This window comes from Ylistrum balloti, unplaced genomic scaffold (assembly GCF_031769215.1).
Source record: "Ylistrum balloti isolate Yb309-2 unplaced genomic scaffold, AGI_CSIRO_Ybal_v1 Utg370126, whole genome shotgun sequence".
Lineage (NCBI taxonomy): Eukaryota > Metazoa > Mollusca > Bivalvia > Pectinida > Pectinidae > Ylistrum > Ylistrum balloti.
Window position 1 is genome coordinate 537,225 of NW_026782140.1, and position 15,403 is coordinate 552,627.

Consider the following 15,403-nt stretch of genomic DNA (forward strand, 5'->3'; position numbering starts at 1 on the left):
ACTATTGTAACAGTGAGTGTGTTTCAGTGATGACTATTGTAACAGTGAGTTTGTTTCAGTGATGACTACTGTAACAGTGAGTGTGTTTCAGTGATGACTATTGTAACAGTGAGTGTTTCAGTGATGACTATTGTAACAGTGAGTTTGTTTCAGTGATGACTATTGTAACAGTGAGTGTGTTTCAGTGATGACTATTGTAACAGTGAGTGTGTTTCAGTGATGACTATTGTAACAGTGAGAGTGTTTCAGTGATGACTATTGTAAAAGTGAGTGTGTTTCAGTGATGACTATTGTAACAGTGAGTGTGTTTCAGTGATGACTATTGTAACAGTGAGTGTGTTTCAGTGATGACTAACAGTGAGTGTGTTTCAGTGATGACTATTGTAACAGTGAGTGTGTTTCAGTGATGACTATTGTAACAGTGAGTGTGTTTCAGTGATGACTATTGTAACAGTTGGTGTGTTTCAGTGATGACTATTGTAACAGTTGGTGTGTTTCAGTGATGACTATTGTAACAGTGAGTGTGTTTCAGTGATGACTATTGTAACAGTGAGTGTGTTTCAGTGATGACTATTGTAACAGTGAGTGTGTTTCAGTGATGACTATTGTACATACGTACTGTAGAAGTGATACGACATCGCTTGTAATTTGAGAGACCATTTCATCAAGGACCTAGATATCTAGAGGCTGTCAGACATCAACAATCTCTATCTGCATTCTTTTACTTAGCACTGTTCTGTGGTAGAAATGTAAGCAATTGCAAAATCGGCACCATTTCAAATACATCAAAGTTTGATTGTAGCGCCGGTTAAGTGGTAGAAAGCTCATAAAACGTCGTCTGGTCCGTGTGCAGAAAAACAGAAACTTTGGTCGTTCATATTGTTGTTTCCAGTATCCTCCAATTAAATGCGATTGGAGGCATACGAGTACTTAAGCAGACCAGACCTAGAATTTATGCTTATACCCTGACATTTCCGACAGCAAAGTCGGGTGGTCTGAAGGAAAACATGTCAGTGAAAGTAGGTGGAAACCAGTTTTTTGATTCATGAAATCAGAATTGCTCAGAGTATAAATATTTCACGGAAAAAGAGCTATCCATATGGATCTTCTTTTGAAAAGATTAGAAATCCTCAACCATGTTATCTCGCACTACATTAACCCGGCGCAAGTTGAAAAAGTGTTTTCCTAATGGAGCCATTTCCATCATGCTGAATGACCCTCTCGGGAGCCTCACCTATTGTAACCTGCAGCTGTATCCATAGCAACATCTAAGCAAACACAAAACAAGGTCATCGCCGTCAGGACATTATGATGTCCTCTCACGATAAGTGCTTTTAAGTAAACAGTTGTGTACTCGTGTTTAACTGTTGCAAAACAATGTGGAAAAGGATAACATTGAATGAATAAAAATGCCTTCTCAACGATGTATCAAGGTAAATGATAGTTCATGGTTGTACGTACACTCCATTGCAGTGATGTTACAGCCCCCATATAATTTTATATGGATATCTGTTTTGGAGCTCTTTGGTGTCATAATGTAGTGAAAATGGACAAAATTATAACAGAATTCCAATGTAATCCTGGTATAAAATTGTTTTGTGATATTCTTGAAACATGAGATAACAAACTTGGAATTATCCTTGTGTCCCTTCTTGGTTATAATTATAACAGCATTGTGTATCTGACCATTCCGGTATGTCTATACTACACATTTACATAGTGTTCCGATATGTCTTCAAATTTACGTTACAAATTGTGCCTGGTATGTCTTCAAAATATCTTATTAACGTTACAAATTGTGTCTGGTATGTCTTCAAAATATCTTATTAACATTACAAATTGTGTCTGGTATGTCTGTCAATAGTTCATTCACTAATTGTTTTTGGTATGTCTTCAAATGTCTTATTAACGTTACAAATTGTGTCTGGTATGTCTTCAAAATATCTTATTTGTGTTACAAATTGTGCCTGGTATGTCTTCAAAATATCTTATTAGCGTTACAAATTGTGTCTGGTATGTCTTCAAAATATCTTATTAACGTTACAAATTGTGTCTGGTATGTCTTCAAAATATCTTATTTGTGTGACAAATTGTGTCTGGTATGTCTTCAAAATATCTTATTAACATTACAAATTGTGTCTGGTATGTCTTCAAAATATCTTATTAGCGTTACAAATTGTGTCTGGTATGTCTTCAAAATATCTTATTAACGTTACAAATTGTGTCTGGTATGTCTTCAAAATATCTTATTAGCGTTACAAATTGTGTCTGGTATGTCTTCAAAATATCTTATTAACGTTACAAATTGTGTCTGGTATGTCTTCAAAATATCTTATTTGTGTTACAAATTGTGTCTGGTATGTCTTCAAAATATCTTATTAGCGTTACAAATTGTGTCTGGTATGTCTTCAAAATATCTTATTAACGTTACAAATTGTGTCTGGTATGTCTTCAAAATATCTTATTAGCGTTACAAATTGTGTCTGGTATGTCTTCAAAATATCTTATTAACGTTACAAATTGTGTCTGGTATGTCTTCAAAATATCTTATTTGTGTTACAAATTGTGTCTGGTATGTCTTCAAAATATCTTATTAACGTTACAAATTGTGTCTGGTATGTCTTCAAAATATCTTATTAACGTTACAAATTGTGTCTGGTATGTCTTCAAAATATCATATTTGTGTTACAAATTGTGTCTGGTATGTCTGTCAATAGCTCATTCACTAATTGTTTTTGGTATGTCTCCATTACGTTACAGATTGTGCCTGGTATGTCTTCAAAATATCTTATTAACGTTACAAATTGTGTCTGGTATGTCTTTCAATATTTTATTTATACTATGCGTTGGTTTATATATATATATATATATATATAAGTATCGTTTATAGACCATGAAATATACTGGTTTTCACCACTGTAAAACCTATCTGATAACCTGGAAATTGTCCTTTTTCACGTCAGGGTATTAGACAATGTAGGTTAAATTCTATCTTGGGATTCCTAAAATGTCCCTTACACTATCTTTAAACTTATAAATTTAATTAAACGATATACATTGTTTTAAATGATCCCGAGAAGCTTTGCAATCACTGTGAAATTTCTAATAGACAAATAACGAGCCTGAGACTGGGTTGGAACACATACCACAGCGATACATGGGAGTGCTAACATACATCTCATTGTTTTTATGTTTACAGCTGCCAACAAAACGTAACGATTTGAAAAAAAACAATTGCAGATGTCTACGAACAATGCCACACGTTCGGTAATATCTAAAGGATTAAATAACCAGGAAAGTAATCTCGGAAGTTAAAATCGTAATATCTTCGCAAGTCGTCTTTACGTGGTCATCCATCAACAATGACAGGGGAACCGTCTATATATAGACAGATCTGACATCCATCCTGCCGTAATGAATATATATTGACTGAAGTATGGGGAATTAAAGAGAAGGTACTCCAGTGAAATCAGTTATGTATGGTTGTCTGAGGTTATGACGAGGTAATATACTAATGAACAGGTTCCGGAAGCACCTCGGGATGATACATTAACTACAACGTGTTACTAACGCTACACATTTGTTTCTCTCTAATTGCTGCTATTTTATAATTTTGACGTTTCTGACAAACTGTTTTAGTCCCAGTCGATCTATAAATCACTATTTAGATCCTGTAGTGAACACAATTATCTCATGTTTACTACAATACTCTGGCTATACTTCCGCTGGGACCACTTCGCAATTCTATCTGTCAAACCAGCGTGATAGTGTCTCTTATCGCCAGGCAGGACGACCTGAAATACCCATATGACTGTCAGTCCCCTGGCAAGGCCGTGTTACCATTCGGTAGACGTCTAAGGCCTCAAATGAAGATAAATTTATTTTCGCTTGATTCCATTTTTACCAAATATCTCTAGATAATTGTCTCTAAGACAACTAGAACAGGCCGTGCACCCTACGGAAGCCGACCTTTGACACTTTCAATAAGTTATGAGGCTATTAACCAAGTCTCCTGTAATTACGTGTAGCTACTAGTAATCGTAAATATTAAACGACATCAAGATCTTTTTCAAACATCGTTTCAGCCTCCACGAAAACCAGGCAATTAAAACATTACTGAGATCTCCCGATGCCAAAGCCACATTTGCTGCAATTTAAGAAAGAAGAGTTATTGTTCTAGATTATTATCTTGATAGCGGCGACTAAATGGATAGCGTCGCCATGGTACTGACCTACTTAACAACAGTGTACATGGTACTGACCTACTTAACAACAGTGTACATGGTACTGACCTACTTAACAACAGTGTACATGGTACTGACCTATTTAACAACAGTGTACATGGTACTGACCTCCTTGACAACAGTGTACATGGTACTGACCTCCTTGACAACAGTGTACATGGTACTGACCTACTTGACAACAGTATACATGTACTGACCTACTTAACAACAGTGTACATGGTACTGAATTACTTGACAACAGTGTACACGGTACTGACCTACTTGACAACAGTGTACATGGTACTGACCTACTTGACAACAGTGTACATGGTACTATACATGGTACTAACCTACTTGACAACAGTGTACATGGGACTAACTTACTTGACAACAGTGTACATGGTACTAAACTACTTGACTACAGTGTACATGGTACTAACCTACATGACAACAGTGTACATGGTACTAACTTACTTGACAACAGTGTACACGGTACTGACCTACTTGACAACAGTGTACATGGTACTAACCTACTTGACTACAGTGTACATGGAACTAACCTACTTGACAACAGTGTACATGGTACTAACTTACTTGACAACAGTGTACATGGTACTAACCTACTTGACTACAGTGTACATGGTGCTAACCTACATGACAACAGTGTACATGGAACTAACCTACTTAACAACAGTGTACATGGTACTAACTTACTTGACAACAGTGTACATGGTACTGACCTACTTGACAACAGTGTACATGGTACTAACCTACTTGACAACAGTGTACACGGTACTGACCTACTTGACAACAGTGTACATGGTACTAACCTACTTGACTACAGTGTACATGGTACTAACCTACATGACAACAGTGTACATGGAACTAACCTACTTGACAACAGTGTACATGGTACTAACTTACTTGACAACAGTGTACATGGTACTAACCTACTTGACTACAGTGTACATGGTGCTAACCTACATGACAACAGTGTACATGGTACTAACTTACTTGACAACAGTGTACATGGTACTAACTTACTTGACTACAGTGTACATGGTGCTAACCTACATGACAACAGTGTACATGGAACTAACCTACTTGACAACAGTGTACATGGTACTGACCTACTTGACAACAGTGTACATGGTACTAACCTACTTGACAACAGTGTACATGGTACTGACCTACTTGACAACAGTGTACATGGTACTATACCTGGTACTAACCTACTTGACAACACTGTACATGGTACTAAACTACTTGACTACAGTGTACATGGTACTAACCTACTTGACAACAGTGCACATGGGACTAAGTTACTTGACAACAGTGTACATGGTACTAACCTACTTGACAACAGTGCACATGGGACTATACATGGTACTAACCTACTTGACAACAGTGTACATGGTACTAACGTACTTGACAACAGTGTACACGGTACTGACCTACTTGACAACAGTGTACACGGTACTGACCTACTTGACCACAGTGTACATGGTACTGACCTACTTGACCACAGTGGACATGGTACTAACCTACTTGACCACAATGTACACGGTACTAACCTACTTGACCACAGTGTACATGGTACTAACCTACTTGACAACAGTGTACAAGGTACTGACCTACTTGATCACAGTGTACATGGTACTGACCTACTTGACTACAGTTTTCATGGGTCTACATGGTGGTTGGCAGTTTACTCTACCATAATTTACACAGTGATAACAACTTTACGTACATGACCGATATATAACCTCATAGTTCTGGTGTTGACTCTAACTTGACAGGTTTATAACGGCATGCTTGCTTTAAATCACTTTCGATGAAGGTGTAAATGGTGCTAATTAATTTTCACCATGCTGGTCTGACTCTCAACTCTTACATCGTTATGTGTTGCTGGTCATCGTGTTTTGCTGTCCAAATCAAGTGTTTGTAACACAATAGTTATGTAACTGGAAGTCCACGACCGGAAACTGTCAATTCGTAAGAAAATATATAGTCAATGGCGGTGTGAAACAGGCATTGTTAACTTCCATACAGGAGTATTATTTGGTGATCTATGTGTGTATGTCGCTGAGCATGTCATTAACGATCGTATATTCTGGGGCTTGGCTTGTTACATGTACTTATATGAAAACACATTCCATGGAGTAAGTGTTTCATTACAAATCTGATGGCGTGATTCAGGAGACAGTCCTGAATTACCGGGAATTGATATATATAAATCGCCAATTGACGAGCTGTACATGAATACACAGACTGATACTTGTACCTCAGAACATCATGTTACAGAAGGGACATTTTACTGACATTCATGTGACAACATGATGTTACAGGTTTGACATTGTTCTGACATCCACCTGAGAACATAACGTTACAGATGGAACATTGTTCTGACATCCACCTGACAACATGACGTTACAGGTGTGACATTGTTCTGACATCCACCTGACAACATTACGTTACAGATGGGACATTGTTATGACATCCACCTGACAACATGACGCTACAAGTGTAAAATTGCTAGTGTAACATTGTTCTGATAGTCACCTTAAAAGATGACGTTCAGATGGGATATCGTTATGACGTCCACATGAGAACATGACGTTACAGGTGTAATATTGTTTTTTGACGTCCAATGACCTATTACAGGTTCTCGTGTCCCTGTTTTCTGTTATCAACAAAAAACAGTCCGAAGCCTGAATGGCCTGCCCGCCAACACAGTCCTTGTTCACGAGGCCAGAATGGCCTGCCCGCCTACATAGTCCTTGTTCACGAGGCCAGAATGGCCTGCCCGCCAACACAGTCCTTGTTCACGAGGCCAGGATGGCCTGCCCGCCTACATGGTCCTTGTTCACGAGGCCAGAATGGCCTGCCCACCTAGATAGTCCTTGTTCACGAGGCCAGGATGGCCTGCCCGCCTACATGGTCCTTGTTCTCGAGGCCAGAATGGCCTGCCCGCCAACACAGTCCTTGTTCACGAGGCCAGAATGGCCTGCCCGCCAACACAGTCCTTGTTCACGAGGCCAGAATGGCCTGCCCGCCAACACAGTCCTTGTTCACGAGGCCAGAATGGCCTGCCCGCCTACATGGTCCTTGTTCACGAGGCCAGAATGGCCTGCCCGCCTACATGGTCCTTGTTCACGAGGCCAGAATGGCCTGCCCGCCTACATAGTCCTTGTTCACGAGGCCAGAATGGCCTGCCCGCCTACATAATCCTTGTTCACGAGGCCAGAATGGCCTGCCCGCCTACATGGTCCTTATTCTCGAGGCCAGAATGGCCTGCCCGCCAACACAGTCCTTGTTCACGAGGCCAGTATGGCCTGCCCGCCAACACAGTCCTTGTTCACGAGGCCAGAATGGCCTGCCCGCCTACATAGTCCTTGTTCACGAGGCCTGAATGGCCTGCCTGCCTAGATGGTCCTTGTTCACGAGACCAGAATGGCCTGCCCGCCTACATGGTCCTTGTTCTCGAGGCCAGAATGGCCTGCCCGCCAACACAGTCCTTGTTCACGAGGCCAGAATGGCCTGCCCGCCAACACAGTCCTTGTTCACGAGGCCAGAATGGCCTGCCCGCCAACACAGTCCTTGTTCTCGAGGCCAGAATGGCCTGCCCGCCAACACAGTCCTTGTTCTCGAGGCCAGAATGGCCTGCCCGCCTACACGGTCCTTGTTCACGAGGCCAGAATGGCATGCCCGCCTACATGGTCCTTGTTCACGAGGCCAGAATGGCCTGCCCGCCTACATAGTCCTTGTTCACGAGGCCAGAATGGCCTGCCCGCCTACATAATCCTTGTTCACGAGGCCAGAATGGCCTGCCCGCCTACATGGTCCTTGTTCACGAGGCCAGAATGGCCTGCCCGCCAACACAGTCCTTGTTCACGAGGCCAGAATGGCCTGCCCGCCTACATAGTCCTTGTTCACGAGGCCTGAATGGCCTGCCTGCCTAGATGGTCCTTGTTCACGAGGCCAGAATGGCCTGCCCGCCTACATGGTCCTTGTTCTCGAGGCCAGAATGGCCTGCCCGCCAACACAGTCCTTGTTCACGAGGCCAGAATGGCCTGCCCGCCAACACAGTCCTTGTTCACGAGGCCAGAATGGCCTGCCCGCCAACACAGTCCTTGTTCTCGAGGCCAGAATGGCCTGCCCGCCTACACGGTCCTTGTTCACGAGGCCAGAATGGCCTGCCCGCCTACATGGTCCTTGTTCACGAGGCCAGAATGGCCTGCCCGCCTACATAGTCCTTGTTCACGAGGCCAGAATGGCCTGCCCGCCTACATAATCCTTGTTCACGAGGCCAGAATGGCCTGCCCGCCTACATGGTCCTTGTTCTCGAGGCCAGAATGGCCTGCCCGCCAACACAGTCCTTGTTCACGAGGCCAGAATGGCCTGCCCGCCAACACAGTCCTTGTTCACGAGGCCAGAATGGCCTGCCCGCCTACATGGTCCTTGTTCACGAGGCCAGAATGGCCTGCCCGCCTACATGGTCCTTGTTCACGAGGCCAGAATGGCCTGCCCGCCTACATGGTCCTTGTTCACGAGGCCAGAATGGCCTGTCCACCTACATGGTTCTTGTTCTCGAGGCCAGAATGGTTTGCCCACCTACATGGTCCTTATAAGGTCCTTATCTTGTCTGTAAACCTGATATCATTATAACCATCGTTTATTTACACTTCAATCGTTTGTAGTCGGGAGAGAACTACATTAGCGCACTAAAACATGTCGGTCTGGATATTGTCAGGCATTCTCTCAAGTCTAACAGTAGATAAACGATGCAAGCTGTTATGTGTTTTTGTTCGGAGTCATTTTCGGTAGATTTCAGTCTCCTATATTCCTTAAATATGTAGGTGCCAACATCTAATCACAGCGTGAAGTTCAATAACATTTGGAATTACACTATTTCCGAAGTGTCTATTCTACTTGATTAATACATTTGTGTGTTGTTTTCAGATGTAATTGTTTTCGGTAGACCTAGTCTTAGGGAATGATCAGGTTTCACTTTCACTCAACACAGGTACATGTGGACGTAAATGTGACTTCGTTCATGAAATATGATATTTTATAGGATTACATGTAATTTAAAAAGCGCAATGATAACAACTCATGTAGTTAGATTTTAAAGTAAGTAAGTGAGTTGTTAATTTGCGCCTTTTAAATTCAGTATCAGGATATTGTAAAGTGGTTTATTCACCTTTAATGGAGAAAAATATCATATTTATGTCCACAAATATCTGTGAGACATTTACAAGAAAAGCTGATTAAATAAAAAAAACACATTAAAATATTAAAAGATTGATATGCAAGACGAAGCACCTTAGATTGTATTGAATCACTATTGAATTCTTTGAGGTTATAGAGAAATAGTGTTAGCCTTTAATGTACATTTGTAACGTTTTAGATGTCACGTCTCAAGTCCAAAAGAAATGGCACCATTTTAGGACATTCACGTATATCCCTTCAGGTGTTCGTCAATGTCGCCTACAGAATCACTGTTCACGAAAAATGTACAGAAGATACACAAAGGAATAACACATTTCAATATAAATTTGGAATTAAGAGTACATCATGCAACTATTTAGTCCTTTTTTTTCTTTTAGGACTCATCAGTGATGATAAAGGTGGCGACCGAGAAAAATTTAAATCAATAAAAATTAATGTCAAAACCTCCCGGTGCGGGGGGGGGGGGGGGGGGGGGGGAAGGAGAGGGGGATTTACATTAACCCCAAAATTCAATAAAAATTAATGTCAAAACCTCCCGGTGCGGGGGGGGGGGGGGGAAGGAGAGGGGGATTTACATTAACCCCAAAATTCAATTAAGGTTGAGTTTCAAAATCATCGAAGAAACAAATACAACAGCTTCTATGTGCTATTGGTAGCCTCGCTAGTCGTACGTCTACAAACACATACACATATACATACTTCCAAGTATATAGCACTGATGACCAAGAGATTGGTATGTGTGTTAAATGTTATGAGAATCGTTAATAAAGATAGTCAAAACCTGAAGGTCAAAGCGTTGGTGTTGATGATGATACGTTGCAAAACAGCCCACTATTATCCATAGAGAATGTATTATATATATATTATATTTTCCCATGCAAAATGCATTCTATGCATGAAGAGTTTCAATCAAAACTCGACCATATTTCCCATGTCTTTCATGAAAACTGTGGTGTCCTTGGTCCTCAAGTATTTGTTCACATCATCTCATAGGGAAAGTTCTTAACCCTAAAGTTGAAATACGCACTGATGAAAGAGAAATGTTGACTTCCTGATCAAAGGAAATAATCAACGATCTTTTGGAGATATCACATAGGCTATCAAACAGGAGTCTTCTTTTACTCTGCGTTTCTCATCTCTGGATGATGCAGATTGTAAAGCCTGGACTGGTTGGATAAGAACACAGTTTCTGAAAACTCTTTCTTATTGTTCATTCTCTACTGGTATTTATACTCCCCACCACGAGGATGCACTACTGTGGTTTTTGGGTAAAGACGAAAACGGACCTATTATGGAAACAGTGTTCAACTCTTTTAAACATTTGCAGTATAACAAAAACATTTCATTCCATAGGAAAAACATTAGAAATAACCATTGTTCCTTCATCTTCCTTTCACGTGAACATCTTTCATGAGAATATGTTCTGGAGCACAGCACTGTGTTCTCAGTTTGGGCCAGCGGGCGACTGTCATACTTGACGGTACATATATCTGTATTCCTAAGAGTTTTGATCATCAGCTCCAGATAATCTCCTACTTTGGTCAGAAGAAGCGGAACTATTTGAAGTTCATGAGCATAGCCCTGTCTGATGGTTACATTTTTGACACAGTAGGACCTTTTTCCTGGAAGCGAGAACGATGCGAAGGTTACAAAAGTCATCATGGATGGTCTCTCCCGGCTGGAGAAAGATGACAACGTCGTTATTGATCGAGGGTTTAGGGATGTTTTGCCAAATTTGGAATCAAGTGGTTTGACAACAAATATGCCGTCTTATCGAAAATCTGGACAGACTCAATACGAAGACCTGCAAACTAACCTTGGTAGATCCAGATGGGTAGTGGCGTCATATCACGGACGATTCAAACAACTGCTGTTTTTCAAAACACAACATGCCTCCAACTATTTCATTGATGTCATCGAGGCACTCGTTAGAATAATAATGGAATCAGAAGACCCATATATATTGGAACGCAAGAGCGAGACATAAAGGATAGGATGCTGGCTGTCAAAATGAAAGCGCGGCTTAGTGTTCACAACAACTTAGCTTAGCTAGTGCAAAATGAATCAGATCTTACCAGAAGGGACAAGTGACTATTTGATGCTACTGCGAAGAATTGTAACATTCCAAAGTTAGACATGGAATACCTTCGAACAATACCCTGTGGCACATACCAAATATAATTGGCAGCAGGATACGAAGGTGAGCACCTCAGTGATGATGGTGACTACGAGATCTAGAACTATTGGCACTCACGAGACTTGTACGATGTCATATCCACTTGAGGCATAAGAACAGTGTAAAGTATAATGTTTAGATACAGTATGACAGCTCTGACGCCATTACTCCCATAAAAGATTATTATTGCCTACTGGACAGAGAACCATATAGAAAGTACCATGTACTATTTAGGATACAACATGTATTTGGAAACCAGTAAGTCTTTACTCCCATAAGTCAAAAGGTTTCAGACAAACCGCAAATAATGTAGATTTCGTTACCAACCGTCATCTTCAAGGCATTATGTATGATCGACTTGGACAAATAGAACTACATGTCTGTATGATGTAGACCAACACTGACAGTCCAACAGTCTACATGTACAACCTGCAATCCCGAACATTGTACAAAATAGCATTTTTCAATACAAATTTAGCGATAGATATGGTGGATACAAATCATTAATTGAACTGCACCAAACAGCTGTTCCATCCTTGTAAACTTCGTTAATGATTCTACGGGGACCTAAATTGTTGAAAGATTGTAAGTAAATGAGGGAATCAAAAATATCAATAAGAAGATGGAGAGGTGCACTTAACCAGTATATTTCAAGAGAACGTCAAGTACATTTATATTCTGAAACGTGCCACTTGTTAATAAATTAAAACGGGGCATGAAGAAATAGGACAAAGCAGTGTAACTATTTCGTACTGAATTGACGGGGTAATCGAAAGGTGTGACTTTTGTGAAATCAATTTCATGTTTCTTCCCTTAGACGCAGATGCAGGGTGATGACGCGGAGTTATAAATATAGTGTCACGGGAACAAATTTTAATAGTACGAACTTTCGCTAGATACAGATGAATGGAAAAGAAGTAATGACAGACAACCTGACATCATCATTGTACATATAGGATGACGTGATGCAGGATCATTTGTTACACACTAAGAACGGAGTGCAGATATAAGATGGATATAGAGAAAGAGTATCCACGTCAAAATGGAGTGTTGCATGTGGAAATGTAAAATTGTTGAATATCGAGGTGTGTAATTTAAAGATGGATTTTTAAAGTTGAATATTAGGGTATCGGTGTATACATTTTTGCAGGTAAATGAATGTCTCATGTAGAAAAGTATGGAGTGGGAGGGACGGAGTGGGAGGGACGGAGTGGGAGGGACGGAGTGGGAGGGACGGAGTGGGAGGGACGGAGTGGGAGGGACGGAGTGGGAGGGACGGAGAGTAAGGGACGGAGTGGGAGGGACGGAGTGTGAGGGACGGAGAGTAAGGGACGGAGTGGGAGGGACGGAGAGTGAGGGACGGAGAGTAAGGGACGGAGTGGGAGGGACGGAGTGGGAGGGACGGAGAGTAAGGGACGGAGTGGGAGGGACGGAGAGTAAGAGACGGAGTGGGAGGGACGGAGTGGGAGGGACGGAGTGGGAGGGACGGTGGGAGGGACGGAGTGGGAGGGACGGAGTGGGAGGGACGGAGTGGGAGGGACGGAGAGTAAGGGACGGAGTGGGAGGGACGGAGTGTGAGGGACGGAGAGTAAGGGACGGAGTGGGAGGGACGGAGAGTGAGGGACGGAGAGTAAGGGACGGAGTGTGAGGGACGGAGTGGGAGGGACGGAGAGTAAGTGACGGAGTGTAAGGGACGGAGTGGGAGGGACGGAGAGTAAGAGACGGAGTGGGAGGAGGGACGGAGTGGGAGGGACGGAGTGGGAGGGACGGTGGGAGGGACGGAGTGGGAGGGACGGAGTGGGAGGGACGGAGTGGGAGGGACGGAGAGTAAGAGACGGAGTGGGAGGGACGGAGTGGGAGGGACGGAGTGGGAGGGACGGTGGGAGGGACGGAGTGGGAGGGACGGAGTGGGAGGGACGGAGTGGGAGGGACGGAGTGGGAGGGACGGAGTGGGAGGGACGGAGTGGGAGGGACGGAGTGGGAGGGACGGAGTGTAAGGGACGGAGTGTGAGGGACGGAGTGGGAGGGACGGAGTGTGAGGGACGGAGTGGGAGGGACGGAGAGTAAGCGACGGAGTGGGAGGGACGGAGTGGGAGGGACGGAGAGGAAGGGACGGAGTGGGAGGGACGGAGTGGGAGGGACGGAGAGGAAGGGACGGAGTGGGAGGGACGGAGTGGGAGGGACGGAGTGGGAGGGACGGAGTGGGAGGGACGGAGTGGGAGGGACGGAGAGGAAGGGACGGAGTGTAAGGGACGGAGTGTAAGGGACGGAGTGTAAGGGACGGAGTGTAAGGGACGGAGTGTGAGGGACGGAGTGGGAGGGACGGAGTGGGAGGGACGGAGAGTAAGGGATGGAGTGTAAGGGATGGAGAGTGAGGGATGGACTGTGAGGGACGGAGTGTGAGGGACGGAGTGTAAGGGACGGAGTGGGAGGGACGGAGAGTAAGGGACGGAGAGTAAGGGACGGAGTGGGAGGGACGGAGTGTAAGGGACGGAGTGTAAGGGACGGAGTGGGAGGGACGGAGAGGAAGGGACGGAGTGTAAGGGACGGAGTGGGAGGGACGGAGAGTAAGAGACGGAGTGGGAGGGACGGAGTGGGAGGGACGGAGAGTAAGGGACGGAGTGGGAGGGACGGAGAGGAAGGGACGGAGTGTAAGGGACGGAGTGGGAGGGACGGAGAGTAAGAGACGGAGTGGGAGGGATGGAGTGGGAGGGACGGAGAATAAGGGATGGAGTGTAAGGGATGGAGAGTGAGGGATGGACTGTGAGGGACGGAGTGTGAGGGACGGAGTGGAAGGGACGGAGTGGGAGGGACGGAGAGTAAGGGACGGAGAGTAAGGGACGGAGTGGGAGGGACAGAGTGTAAGGGACGGAGTGTAAGGGACGAAGTGTAAGGGACAAAGTGTAAGAGACGGAGTATTGCAATTAAGGAATTAAAGATGGAGTGTAGCACGATTGAGGTGACTTATTGCACTTAAATGCTGTTTTGCGGGAAAGGGACGGAGTTTCCCAATCAAAGAATGAATCGTCACACTTTCTGCCGTTGAGAAAGAAAAAAATATTCTACCAGTATGCCCCGTCTTATAACCTCAGAAACGATTATCCACATTCACGTGTTGTCACCAAAGTAACGAGTATTAGTACCAAGCCATAACTTATACAGTCTTGTGATTTTGTTGTCATGGATTATGATGATTTGGTAGACCTTGTCTCTGTCGGGACAATGATATGACGTCAGAGCAATGATTCACTGACGTTACGTCAACAATGGCAAACCAAACCCCACATACGATTAACAAATAAAGGCAGCAGGGTAAGAGATGATAAATATTCATTAGTGACACTCCCTTGTTGGTGAGATGGGGTTAGTCCTAATACATAGACCGGTGTACTTTATATAACGGCGTACTCTATCAAACTGTAATTAACAATATAGTATGATAAAGAAATCAAACCTGTATCTATAACTGAATTTTGTCATGTCATTACGGCTACAATTTATCAATAATGGAGACTTTTCAAACAGTCGTAAATGTGAATAGCTAAATCTATTTTTTTCGAACCCAAATTGAAATTCAATATTAAGAAACTATGCCTTAACATCACCGACAAGGCCTAGAAGGACGATGTAGCTTAATTCATTGTGTGGCTCTGCTGTAGTTTATCTGAATTTGTATAAAATGGTGATTTTCACTTACGTGTCTTTTGTTCAATCATTGAGTACATAACATTGTACATTAAGAAATTACTTAGTTTGTATCCATTTTTCTACA

The 15,403-nt window shown here is 43.1% G+C and overlaps 2 protein-coding genes across 2 annotated transcripts in view; one reads left to right on the forward strand and one right to left on the reverse strand.

The window, feature by feature from the left end:
* The window catches only part of LOC132550546 (uncharacterized), a 50,736-nt gene that overhangs the window by 18,231 nt on the left and 17,102 nt on the right, over positions 1 to 15,403 (forward strand). The window lies entirely within an intron of this gene.
* On the reverse strand, positions 10,524 to 15,347 carry LOC132550541 (uncharacterized). Its single transcript, XM_060214633.1, has 4 exons — positions 15,329 to 15,347; positions 13,355 to 14,014; positions 12,825 to 12,941; positions 10,524 to 10,621 (listed from the first exon to the last, which is right to left on the reverse strand). Exons 1-4 carry the CDS (start codon positions 15,345 to 15,347, stop codon positions 10,524 to 10,526), a joined length of 894 nt encoding a protein of 297 aa, XP_060070616.1.

Excerpts from the sequence above, each read along its gene's own strand:
- LOC132550541 (XM_060214633.1), bottom strand. Across the intron at positions 12,942-13,354 it reads TCCGTCCCTCCTCCCACTCC|ACTCCGTCCCTCCCACTCCG; the intron begins GTCTCTTACTCT and ends TCCGTCCCTCAC. Across the intron at positions 10,622-12,824 it reads CACTCCGTCCCTCCCACTCC|TCCAGGCTTTACAATCTGCA; the intron begins GTCCCTCCCACT and ends TTATCCAACCAG.